A 13,544-nucleotide genomic window follows, 5' to 3' on the forward strand; every position below is an offset into this window, starting at 1 on the left:
CAGACGCGCAGCAGCAACGGCTTCAATTTGGTTTGGAGAATGATTTGGCTAGTAGGAATCTTTGAGTTAATCAAAATAGCTACACTAGTACGAGCAGAATCGGATGCATTCCGATCTCTCTGATAGATTGAGAAGTTTTTTGTTTTGTTTTTTTTTTTTTTATGGAAACGGAAATTTGAGGAGTTCAATAGGCTGGCTGTCTTATGGCTTCGGTTTGTCTGTTTCTGGACAGGTAGGGAGACCTATGTCCCTTCTTCTTGTACAAATATTTCCAGAATCGGATCTTCCTGTTTGGATGAGTACTCTGCATCACTTGATATGTCCTCAATATTTTTTGAAGTCAAACTAGGATTATTTGAAGTAGTAGCAATCGCCGGCAGAGGAGATTTCGCTGGTATCGTAAGAGGCGTATTACTTGCTTGGTCTGAGCTCTTCAGTGCATTGAACTGCTGCTGAGAAAGGGCAGCTCGAGCCCGGTCGGAGATTGATATGTTAGATGGAACGGTAACATCAGTTTGAGTGGCTATTGTTTGATATATTTTGCAATATTGGCAGAGGTACGGTTAGGTATACTGAGTGCAATTAAATGTTCTTGCTTTCTGATAACTAACTTGATTTTCAACTTTATATTTCAATTTTTTCTCAATTTTCTACCTCTCACATGTCTTAGAGTAAGCAGGATGGTTATCTTTCAAGTTCGGAGGTCATTTCTTTCTCCGAACAATCACTTTGACTGTGATCGAAGGATCCATGTTGGACAAGCTGGGTTCGTTCTGCATACCATTTGAGAATGGCCATACTTTTCGCATTTATAGCACCTCAACGGATTAAATGGAAGGACGAATGCGACAAAATAGATATCCTGCTTTTACTGATGAGGGTAGATTTGGACTATTAAAAGTGAGAATGATATTTCTGGTGGGTGTCAGTATATTGTCTCTTTTGATCATATTTTATTGTTGTTATTGTTAATTATATCATAATTAACCATAATTAATTGTTGACAGGAGGGAAGAGACTGCTTCTACAGGGATGGGTTCACTTAAATAGAAAGAGTGCAAGAATATGATGTATCCAGGCAGTGTTGGATGGGTCGGAAAACTGCTAGCTTCGGGGGATACGCAGACTAAACGTTTAACAGTCAGTGGCCGCAGACAGAGGCAAAAGTGATTCTTGCACTGCTTCTATTAGAAAGAGCAGCAGGAAACCAAGGTAATGGGAGATTTGCAGGACTGTTGGGAGTCATAGTGGAACAAGTAAATACATGGGCTGTGTCAGGGTAACTAAGAGTAGGAACAGATGCATGTATACTTGCATGTACACCAATGCGAGGAGTATAGTTAATAAATTTGATGAGCTTGAACTGCTAGTCAAGACATCAAAGGCAGATATTGCTGGGATATCAGAGACGTGGTGTCACACAGATATAAGCAGTGCAGAATTGGAATTTGGGGAGTACAATGTGTACAGAAAGGATAGACAGGACAGGAAGAGAGGTGGGGCTATGCTGTTAGTTAAGAAACAAAATCTAAGGAAGTGCATCCAGTTTATGTTGGTGGACAATGCAATGTTGAGTCTGTTTGGTGTGACATAAGCACTGGGAAAGGAAAAATAAGAGTAGGTGTGTGTTATAGGCCTAATGAATCTGATGACTTCTGAAAAACTCTTGCAAATGTTATTAGTGGAGTTCCCCAGTGTTCTACGTTGGGCCCATTGCTGTTTTGTATATTTATCAATGATATTCATGAAGGTATATCAGGTTTAATGCCCAAGTTTGCGGATGATACAAAGGTTGGCAGGGTTGTTAATGACAGTAAAGACAGTATGCTACTCAAACTGGATCTAGGTAAACTGGATCTAGACAGTAAAGACAGTATGCTACTCAAACTGGATCTAGGTAAATTGGGCAAATGGGCTGAGAAGTGGCAACTGAAGTTTAACATTGACAAATGCAAAGTACTGCATATGGGTAGCAATAACCCACGAGAAACCTGCCAACTGTGTGGTGCTACACTCAGGAAAGTGGAAGTTAAAAGACCTAGGGATAAATGTGCAGTCAAATATGAAGTTCGCTTAGCAGTGCAGATGGGCTGCCAGGGCAGGTCATGGAGTCTTGTCATATATAGGAATTTGGCAAGCAGGGACAGGGAGGTGATTATCCCATTATACAAGGCAATGGTTAGGCCACACCTAGTGTACTGTGTACGAGTCTGGAGGCCTCATTTTAGGAAAGATGTAGAGTTTCTAGAACGAGTACAAAGAAGGGCAACAAGATTAGTGAGGGGAACAAAGAGGTGCTCTTACCAAGAAAGGTTTAAGTCCTGCAAATTGCGGCGCCTGGAGAGTAGGCACCTCCGAGGTGATCTGATTGAGGTGTGTAAGGCCTTGAATGGGTTGAGCAAGCTGAATGCTGATGGGATTCTTCCTCTTGCTCAGATTAAGAACCTGAGGGGCCACAGTTTCAAATTGAGGAAAGACAGTTGTAAAATAGATGTGCGGAAATTTGCCTTTAGTCAGCGGATAGTCGATTGGTGGAACAGACTTCATTATTTTGTTGTGGAAGTTGATAGCCTAAATAAATTTTATTCTGAGCCGGACAGGCATTTGGAACGAATGGAGGGATGAAATTGTAGGGGTTTTTTTTATTTTTTTTGTTTAATGCTTCATAAACTTGCTTTCTTGTATCGTATGCCTGTACTACTGCTAATGCAAATACTAATTGTTTTGACAGCAATTGCTCTTCTTTAATTTCTTCCTCCGTCACATTCAAAAGATCCCAATTAGATATACTATCCTTAGATGTATTTAGGGTTGCGTGGGGAGTTACTTTAACTGGTATTTTAGAAAAAAAATGTCATTTCGAAGAGTTTTTCAGAATGCCTTCCTTTGACAGTTTCTACAAGCCCTTCATCGCAGTCTCTTAACCGTCTTGGGAGATCCTGCAATACTTTACAAGTGTTTTTGGATTAGAAAAGAGGATAGCTTTACTAAGAGGCTGTTATGATAGAGATCTGTGCATTCATTATTAAAAATGAATGCAGGAAATCCTGTCGCGGTCATTTTTAGTCTCTGGCCGACAGCTTGTCAGTTCTAAAGACGGAAACATATTGTGTTCCATATTGGCTCCTTTTAGCCCTTGGCAGATGAACTCTTCTGCCAATGTTACCCGCCCCGCCACGTGGAGGCAAGAGCAGTGCTTGGCTTGATCAAGCGAAATTAGTAGAGGTTAATCTATAAAATATGAAAAATAAAGAAAGGTTACTTTCCTTCCTTGCCCAGTACTTTTGATATAACAGCTGCTATTAAATAAAATGATTCCTTAAGGAGTGGAAAGAAAAACAGAACTACAATTCACCTTTTAAAAAATCGCAATGAAAGCACAGAGAAATCGCTTGGTACCCGGGGCCTATGCACTGGCAATACCAGTTTTCTAGAATTTCATGGAGTACTGTATTTTTGGCAAATGAAAAGTATCCAGCAAATCGGAATGAATATAAAGAAGAAAATAATTCAAACTTAGTAACCTTAACGCTGCTCATAAGATGAAGTGAAAATTTAAGACTAAAAAAAAGTTTCTTAAAAATTCAATTAACACAATGATAAGTGAAATGATCTATGCACGGAATATGTATGTATGTATAGGTAAGGCAGCTCCCAGAACGTCCGTTCAAATCCGCCTCGTTTCGTTGTACATTACATAGAGTGCAAAACAGTTAAAAAAAAACACTATGGGTGGAACAGGCCAATTTTTATCCCACCAAGATCTCCAATGAAAGAAGTGAATTTAAATTACATTATAGTATTCTTTTCCAATTTCTATGCTGCGCAGAAACATTATGTATTTTATGTAATGAGAATAAAATGATTTTATTCTCATTGATAACTCAATGTTAGTAATTACTGAATCCGATGTCTCAATTGTCGGCTAGCCACATACGTATATGCATTGTTTATTCATTTATGTGAATCGTTGTTTTTCTAAAACTTTTAATAGAATAATTCTTCGTACATCACATTTCATGAGAAACTTCTGCACTGCAATTAAAATTTCGTTGCGATCTCTTACACATTTTTGCAACGTTATAAGAGTTTTACTTATAAAATATTTTACAAGCTGGAAGTTTTCAGTTATTTATCTTGTTGCCGTGAAATTGAACACGTGTAGAATGTTCTGAAGGGAGAAATGGATTAAGGTAAGCGAATACCTTTTTCCAATTTAATAAACTATAAACTCCTACCTTTGTGTACTCAGCATCTGGTATTTACGATACGGAACAGCTGCTCTTCCATCATCTTAGGATTAAAATTTTGAATCGATAGCGGTTTTAGAAAAGGGCAATTTCCATATTCTAAAGTGTATCGGATTCAGAAGCAAATATTACCGTCTAAGAGAGGTCGTTCGTTCTCTCAACCACTTAAGAACTCTCCGTTGCAGTAAATTAAGTTGTGTAGTTTCGCTTTAGAAAATACCAGTTTATTTCCATTGACCATTTGCTCGCCAAGCAATTCCAAAATCATTGCAAAAATTAAAGCTGTTCAGGAGTTGATTTAAGAGAGATTTAGTTAACGTGTGGCGAAGCAATAGTAATCGAAAGATTGACTTTTTATTTTAACTGACAGCGAAGTTAAACACTGTGGTCGAGCACTGTGGTTGAGCATCATTCGGTATTCTTTTCCTTTGGTCGAGTTGGGGGACATCGATTTCTCTGTATCCCTTGTGTGTTTAGTTTATGAATTTTTGCGTATGATTCAAGTGTCGATGTTAGCTATAGATTTATTTTTTATATCGATATTTGCAAATATGAAAAATCCGTACTCATCCTTTTTTTATAGGGCCTATTCTGTATATAAATAAATCATCTTTATTGCATACTTCTGTTGATAGGAAATACAAAGTATACAACAATAACCAAAATGGTAACATGATAGGGGTTTAACAACGACATTGAATTATCGGGCGTTGTCTCTGAGTGATTTTTAATAATTTTATTTTAGTGTGCTTTTTTCATACAAAGTAGTAACGCAAAAAAAAAAAAAAAATTCTTCCTTTTTTTCTGTAAGATTTTTACGAAAAGTTTATCTTTTTGTATCTTTTATTGGTCTTCATTGAGGCCCGAATATACTTTTTCTGGATTTCACTTTTTTTTTAATCCATTTTCATTGCCACCAATTGTTAAGACTGCCAATCCATAATTGCACATTTTCAAGTAAAGATGATGGGCCATAACTTAATTTTTATTATATCTTGGTTCTCGGTGAATTTCAAGACCCACGATATCATAAATGCAATATCTTGAAGATGTTTAGGAGAATAGTACCGATGTAAATACTTGCAGAAAGGGCATAAAACGGAAAGCGAATATCTAGATAATAAGAAGTGGAGTAGAAATGTATGTGAGTTACTATTCTTTTGATAAATTCAATCGAATTTAGAGAATTTCTGAGGGGGCGAACTCCAGTTTTTGAACTATATTCCATGGAACGAATTTATGATTTATCAGCGTCATCTATTTTACTATGTTTTATACACCCTCGCAAATGTCGCTTTTGCCCTCCAGTTTATGTTCGTAACACTCATTTTAACTGATTTACTGTATGTCGATATATTTGTTTAGATAAACATCAAAAGTGAATCAAGGTAAATAATTCTAAATAATATAATTTCCGAAAGGTAAACTCAGAAATCAATTTAAATTTGAAAAATATACTGCCAAGATTATAAGTAGCTTCCTGTTTCTCACTTTTGACTATCTAATGGACAAACTGGTACAGCAAATTACAACTGACACAAAGGAAGAAAAATTTCTCTTTTATCCAAAAGTAGCTACACTTTGGAAGCCTTTAGACAGCCTCCACAGCCGAGTGGTCAGAAGCGGGAGTGCAGTAGCATACGCTCTTTGAGTAGACCGAGGTTCAAGCCTCTTGACTGCTAAATACGGTCGATCTGCCAACCCGCACTGGACCAGCGTAGCAGATTATGGTCCATTTCCGTCAGCATGAATCGTTGAAGAGGCTTCCATCCTGCAGTGGGTTGATAATGGCTGCAGTTACACTTTATTCTTTAGAACTTAATGCGAAATTTTAAAGAAACTTTATTTTAAGCGATGCTAAAGTGACAACTGCCATACCAATTAGCGCAATTTCTTATATACTCGCTGTACCATTTTATCACGTAGTCTCACTGTCGCGATCAATAGAGTCTCAACTGACTTCTATTATAAGTAAATAATGTTGATTTATGCTATTTAAATTTAATGATACAAGAGGAATAACTCCTTCCTATCAATAAATTAATGTTAAGTAGATAACATTGGAGAAGTGTAATAAACTCACAGAGAACATAAAAACTCGGAAATTTGGTGCTTTTGTATAAAAAATTAGCATTACGTATTCTGTAAGAAATCGACCATATTAAAGTGAATCGTAAAAATTTTATTTCCACTGACATATTCCAATACTCGATACTTTATAAAGAATCCCTTTAGGGTCATTTCGAATTTAGCACTTTCTTTTAATAATGTCGGTTTTGGGAAAAAGAATGTCGTTCATTTCCTGAATTGGAAATATTCCAGAAGGTTTTATCGCCTTAGCAGCATTAACAACACACATATCGATCAAGGTAGTTTCGTTCTTAACAGATTGCAGACTTTAGTAACATTTCAACAAGATGACACCATGAGAATCTTTGTATTTGAACAAGAACGCCAGATAGTCACCGCAAGGTAATAAATAACACTTGTCATTCCTGAAGAGAGCTGGACATTTTGGAATGAAAAGACCATTTGTTTTGACAAGAGCATCTAGGACGCCATTTCTAAATGAAAAATGTTAAACAGAATCAGGTCAACGGAACACTTCAGATATTGAAAGTAATAGTTTTTTTTCCCTTGTAAAGTGGTTCAAACTCTCTTTTTGTGCGTATATGAATTTATATATATGATCCATAATAAAGGGTTGAGGTTTTTGAAAAAAAAAATAAAAGAAGATAAGTGAAATGATTTAGCAAGCACGCGTGAAAAATATAATAATACAGCAGGTGGACTAAATGGAAGCTAAAAAAAAAAACTAGAGAGCAAAAAAAAATAAATAAAATTGCAATGAAAGAAACAAAAACCAAAAGTATATTTGCAACTGCTTCAAGAAACCGAAAGAAAAACTAAATGTCCCATTTAGTTTTTTTCTTCTTTCATTTTCTCTAATTGCCTAAAAAATTAAACATCAGCACATAAAATACGTAAGCAACTTTAATTAATTCTACCGTGATTTTGATAAGAAAATTAACAGAAAAAAAGCTGTATTTGTATATATTGTTTATTATACAGATACGTTTCATTATTATACCTCATTCTCTGCATTTTCTATATGATAATCAAAATTTCAACCTGTACGATGATGTAAGGTTGGGGTTGTCCAAGGCTCGAAGGAACTACCTACTACAATATATATATATATATATATATATATATATATATATATATATATATATATATATATCCAGAACCAAGCCTCTCACAGATGCGGTGAGTTTTAAAGGAGCTAACGCCGACGTGTATTCTTTGGACCATTCTAGAATGATATTATCAATTGCAGTATCTTCATTGTCTTCCACTGTAGTTGCACCTGAAGATCTTCTACTACAATTCCAAAACTTTGTGTGAATTTTTAGGATTTGTAGTGTTCTTATCTCATGATTGTTGTCTGTTGGACAAAAAACATTATTTCCTCAATATATTATGTCTAAGAACAGGGATGCGTAGATTACTATATGACATCCCTGAAGAATTCTAGAAAATATTGGTACTACTGCTATTTTTTCTAGGTTAAATTTGACTAAATAATTTACTAAATCATCTTTTCATTATATCTCGTTTAACTTTTTTTTTTTTTTTTATGTAAACTCCAAACACGAGAAGTATTAGAACCTATAGTGCTTAGTATCGTGCTTGGATTGGAAGTTGAGAAGATGAAAGAAGATATTTGTTGACATTGGACTTAACTTCTGTAGACTAGTTTTCAGGAAAGACATATGAAGGAAGGTTGTTTCCGGATGAAAAGTTGGTTCTGTGAGTTTGAAGTTGGACAGTAAATCGATGTTGGCTGGTGGTGGCAGGTGTTCGGACTGTTTCGAAAGAGAGAGCGGGAATTATGGAAGCCAATTCGGAAGAACAGTGCCCATGGAAATATCTGTTGAAGACGCATGTACCAGAAACAGTACGTCTATGAGACAGCGAGTGGATAGACTCTGTTAGAGATGAATCATTAATTAACCTAACTACCCTCTTCTGAAGGGAATCAAGAAGTTTGAGAAAAAATATGTGGGAACAATATTCAATGGTACGGCGGATTTGCGATTTGTAAAGAGTTTGAAAGAAAGGTAACGCCGAGAGCAAAAGAGAAAACCAACTTTTTTAGCTGCACAGGAAGCATTATTTGTAATGTGCTTGTGCCAAGAGAGATTAAAAGTTAGGGTAATCCCCAAAAGAGATATCATTTTGCCTAGAAATCGGAGTGTCACCAAAGATAACCATAAGAGCAGAAGAATTGTTTTTTCGAGATATATGAAAAGCCTGAGTTTTAGAAGGATTGAAATCAACTAAGTTGTCTTTGCCCGACTGGAGAATTATCTGGTGATCGGCATTTAAGGAATTGGTAGTGGACATTCGAGAAGTTGAAGCTGATTGAGCAGGGCAAGGTTCCTGAAAATGGAAAGTAGAATGCAATCTTCTATTACTGGCAAAACTATGGATAGGATTTCCAGTCAATGGAAGAATGTCATTAATAACAAGAGTAAAAGAGTGGGGGAAAGAACTGAACCTTGGGGGACACCGGCATTAGTGGAGAAGTTAAAGACAGAGAGCCATCTCCATCTACCATCACCCTCAGTGAGCGATCAGAGAGAAAACTGGAAAACCAATTACAAAAAACCGTTGGCAAACCATAAGATGCAAGCTTGTTTAGAAGACCTTGATGCCAAACACGATCGAAAGCCTTTGAGATGTCAAGAGCAACTGCTTCTGTTTCACCGACCTTTTCCATTGAATTAGTCCATAAATGGGTTACATAATCCAGAATATCACCAGTGGATCGACACTGACTGAATATATACTGGCGATCGTTGATCAGACGCAAGGTTTCTAGGTAGTTTAAGAGTTGGTGGTTAATTGATTTCTCCATTACTTTAGAAAGAGTAGAAGTAATTGCAATGGAACGATAAATGGATGGGAGGGATTTGTCACTGTTTTTAGGAATTGGCTGGATATGAGCAAGTTTCCAAGCATAAGGAAAAACACCTTTGAAATAAGAAAATGAAAAAAGGCGGCAAAGAACAGGAGAAGAGATTTCGAGAACAAGTAGAGAAATACCATCGGGACCTGGAGCGTTCTTAGCATCAATATTCTTCAAAATCCTTCTGACATCCTTTTGACGAAAGGCCACAGGAGGCATTGAATGTAACGTATTGGGAATAGTGGGAGGTGTTTTACCAAGTTCATTAATACATGAGGTGGAAGAAAATGGGATGCTAGCAGGTCAGCTTTATCCTTGGCTGAAGTGACAACAGAACCATCTGGTTTGGACAGAGGTGGGACCAGAGATGGGCAAAAGTTGCGGCCAATAGCTTTGGCAAGAGACCAGAATTTACCATTAGGGCAAGAAGCAAATTTACTACACTTAGGCTGTTCAAAATCTGGTTTGGACTGATTAATAACTGATTTACAATTGTTGCCAGCTTTGGTGTAGGCAGAAAATGAAACTGAAGATTTAGAAACAAGCCAATCACGATATGCAACATTCTTCTCTTGAACAACCTTAGCACATTTATTGGAAAACCAAGGTTTAGATAAAGGACGAAATTTTAAATTGAAGTGTGGGATTAAGGATTCCATTCCTGCAAGAATAATTTCACTGACACGATGTGAGCAAACGTTGATATCAGAAGTTTATGAACACTAATCGGACCAAGGAAAAGAAATCTCGCAGGTCATCCCATTTTGCATTCTTGTAATGCCAAACAATACGAGGTTGGGAATAGCCATGAGATAAAGGCTCCATTGGAGAAGAGACAATCAGCAAGTTGTGATCTGAGGTGGCTAAAGAACCTGTCACTTAGACCGTGTAGTTAGAACGGGTGTTTGTGAGAAAAACATCAAGCGTTTTGACTATATGGTTAGGATTGTCGGTATTCTTGTAGCTAAATGAACGATCTGTGCAAGGTCATTAGTAATTGCAAAAACCTCAGAATCTGGACTAGCTGGGTCGGTATGATTAGGAAACGGAAGCCAGCTGGAGTTGTGAACATTAAAATCACCAAGGAAAATTACATTTTACAACTTGCATTTTTAGTGAGTAACAATGTTTTCATCCACATCTGTGACGATTCTGTTAATATCTGTTTAAACGCTTATTTCTTAACAAGTTCCTTTAAGCACCTGTTCGCCAACAAGTTTTGGTGTGAAAACATTTTTGGCAGCACATACTAAATTTTTCGGACTGAAGTAAAACCGATTGGTAACGAAAATAAATAAATAAATAAATTTTCTGTTTATACTCCGGGACGACCAAACGGTCAGAGGAGTTAACAAGATAGACAGAATACAAGAAACAGCACCGTATTCAGCAGTCACGGGCTTGAACCCCGGTCACTCAAGGCACGTGTACTTATGCACCCGCGCGCCTGACCACTAGGCTACGGCGGCCTATATTTGCTATAAATGCTAGAGAAATGACGCAAATTACGTCACTTTAAGAAAAGAGTACCGTACCCTACAACAGATACAATATGATTTCTAATAGTACCACAGATAAGGTTAGGGTCAAGGCTGAGTATGAGAAAGCACTTGATAGTTGAAAAAAGAATGGAGACAAGGAGTTTTTCATGTATGTGAATACAAAGAAGAAAAAAAACGAACCGGATTGACCCTTGTATACTGGGTTAGGAAAAGTCTCCGATAACCCAGCTAATGTTGCTGATGAATGAAATAGGTACTTCGCACTGGTTTTAGTAAGGAACGACCCTTTATGCTAAGGAAAGGCTCTGCGAGGGAGGCCGAGTCATATGAATTTAATGACATCGAAATTAGCGATGACTGTTTATTAGAGAAAGCGACCATTTGTTTTCCTTCTTTCTGGCATTATTTCACCTCATTATCTATTTCTCTTTTCTGCATCTGTTAAGATCAATGTTTAAGGTATTACGAATAAAAAGATTTCAAATTATTACAACCTCACCTCTGCAAATTTATTAAAAATCTTTAAATTTAAAAAAATATATATAAAGAATTGTAAATTATTGTTTTGTATATGTTTGTAATTTCCATATATAAATACCTTACTTTGTAATTTCCAAGGTTTTCAACTGTACACTGTAAAATTGCTTCTCTACCGACGGCTGCAGTGACATTAGGAATAGCTTCTGCAAACTCCGGATGAGTGGACGCTTCTGTTCATAAAAAGCAATTCATATTTTCAACAATGGATGCATCCTCTTAATCTTAGCATTAATAAATATTATGAATTATTTACAAATTTTATAAAGAGTAAATAAACATCTTTCATTTTCCTGTACAGTAATGATCATAATTATTATTATAATAATATCATTAGAAAGCAATTCAGCTATGTTGTAATGAGTAGAAACATTCGCTTAATAGGGTCGTTGTTGTTGGAAATTCTGCAATCTAGACCATATTGTGCCGCATATATCATAATTGTAAATTGCGTGTGTCCTTGTAATTGGCCGATTTGCCTGCTTTCCAAGCGAAAAATCAAATTTCGTAGTAAAACATGAAACTATTTCCTGAGATCATAATAAAGCTCATAAAAATTCCTAGCGTCAATGACGGAATTAGAACCTCATCAGGATAAAATAATCTACATTTATCATTCAGCTCTGTGTTCTCACCACACTGTTACAATATACTTATTAACCAATCTTCAGTATCCTAAAGTCCCTACTTGTTATTAGTCATTCAGATAAACTAACAAACTTCATCAATTAAAACACTATTCAGAGTTGCTCATATAACTTAATTATCTATAATTTTAAAACATATTCAGAATCCTTCTTTATAAGCTTTACTACCCTTGTAACATATATCTATTACTCATTCCTTCGTTTTCCTTGAATTATACACTAACCCTCCGTAGCCGGGTGCTCAGGAGCGGGAGTGCAGTAGCACACGCTCCTTAAGTAGACCGGGTTTAAAGCCCCTGACTGCTAAAATACGGTCGATCTGCCAACCCGCACTGGACCAGCGTGGCAGATTATGGTCCATTTCCCTCAACATGAATTATTGAGGAGGCTTCCATCCTTCAGTGGGTTGATAATGGCTACAGTTTTTACCAGGAGAAAATGACCAAAACCTTTTTCACCCGGTGAGGGAAGAACGATGCTTATATGTACTGTGGTATCCTTTGCTCCTGTGCCCAGAAACATTAGTAGTAGTAGTGGCATGTGATGCAAGAAAGCAAATGTATGAGCTTATGCAGCATCAGCCAAAAAAAAAAAAAAAAACCCACACCATTCCCTCCAAATGCCTGTCCAGTTCCTCCTTAAATTTATTCAACCTATCAACTTCCACAACGACAGATGGAAGTTTGTTCCAGCAATTAACCACCCGCTGGCTAAAGGCAAATTTCCGCACATCTAATCTGCATCTGTCTTTTCTTAATTTGAATTTATTCCCCCTTAGGTTCGTAATCTGAACAAGTGGAAGGATCCCATCAGAATTCAGCGTGCTCAACCCATTCAAGGCCTTATACACCTCAATCAGATCACCGCGCAGGTGCCTAGTCTCCAGCCACTGCAATTTGCAGAACTTAAGCCTCTCTTGATAAGAGGATCCTTTCATTACCCTCACCAATCTTGTTGCCCTGCTCTGTACACGCTCAAGTAAATCTACATCCTTCCTAAAATGAGGCCTCCAGACCTGTACGCAGTACTCAAGGCGTGGCCTGACCATTGCCTTATACAGAAGGATAATCACCTCCTTTCCCTGCTAGCAAAATTCCTATATATCATTGACAAAACGCCATAACCTGCCCTGGCAGCCTGTCTGCATTGCTCAGAAAACTTCGTATATGCCTGCACAATTACTCCCAGGTCTTTTTCATTGTCTACCACCTTAAGTATAGTACCACACAGTTCGTACGTTTCGCCGGGGTTACTTCTACCCATATGCAGTACTTGGCATTTGTCAAGGTTAAACTTCAGTTGCCACTTCTTAGCCCATCTGCCCAAATTATCTAGATCCCGTTGCAGTAGCACACTGCCATTACTGTCATTAACAACCCTGCCAACCTTTGTATCATCTGCAAACTTCGACGCTAAGCCTGATATACCTTCATCAATATCATTGATAAATATACAAAACAACAGTGGACCCAACACCGAACCCTTTGGGACTCCACTAATAACATTAGTCCAAGAAGAGCAGCACCCTTTGATTACCACCCTCTGTCTTCTCCCACTTAACCATCCTTTTATCCATTGTAGCAACTTAGCCTTAATACCATTCTGCTCCAATTTGTACAATAGTCTTCCATGC

At 37.2% G+C, this 13,544-nt stretch overlaps 1 protein-coding gene across 1 annotated transcript in view; it reads right to left on the reverse strand.

Moving 5' to 3' along the window:
• Nucleotides 1-13,544, reverse strand: part of LOC150089316 (lachesin-like) — a 508,424-nt gene that overhangs the window by 88,638 nt on the left and 406,242 nt on the right. The window contains exon 2 of the mRNA XM_090368495.1: nucleotides 11,331-11,437. Within this exon, the coding sequence (XP_090224621.1) occupies nucleotides 11,331-11,437 (107 nt within the window). The remainder of the gene's footprint in view (nucleotides 1-11,330; nucleotides 11,438-13,544) is intronic.

Source organism: Mastigoproctus giganteus, chromosome 2 (genome assembly GCF_048544385.1).
Source record: "Mastigoproctus giganteus isolate SK-2022 chromosome 2, ASM4854438v1, whole genome shotgun sequence".
Taxonomy (NCBI): domain Eukaryota; kingdom Metazoa; phylum Arthropoda; class Arachnida; order Uropygi; family Thelyphonidae; genus Mastigoproctus; species Mastigoproctus giganteus.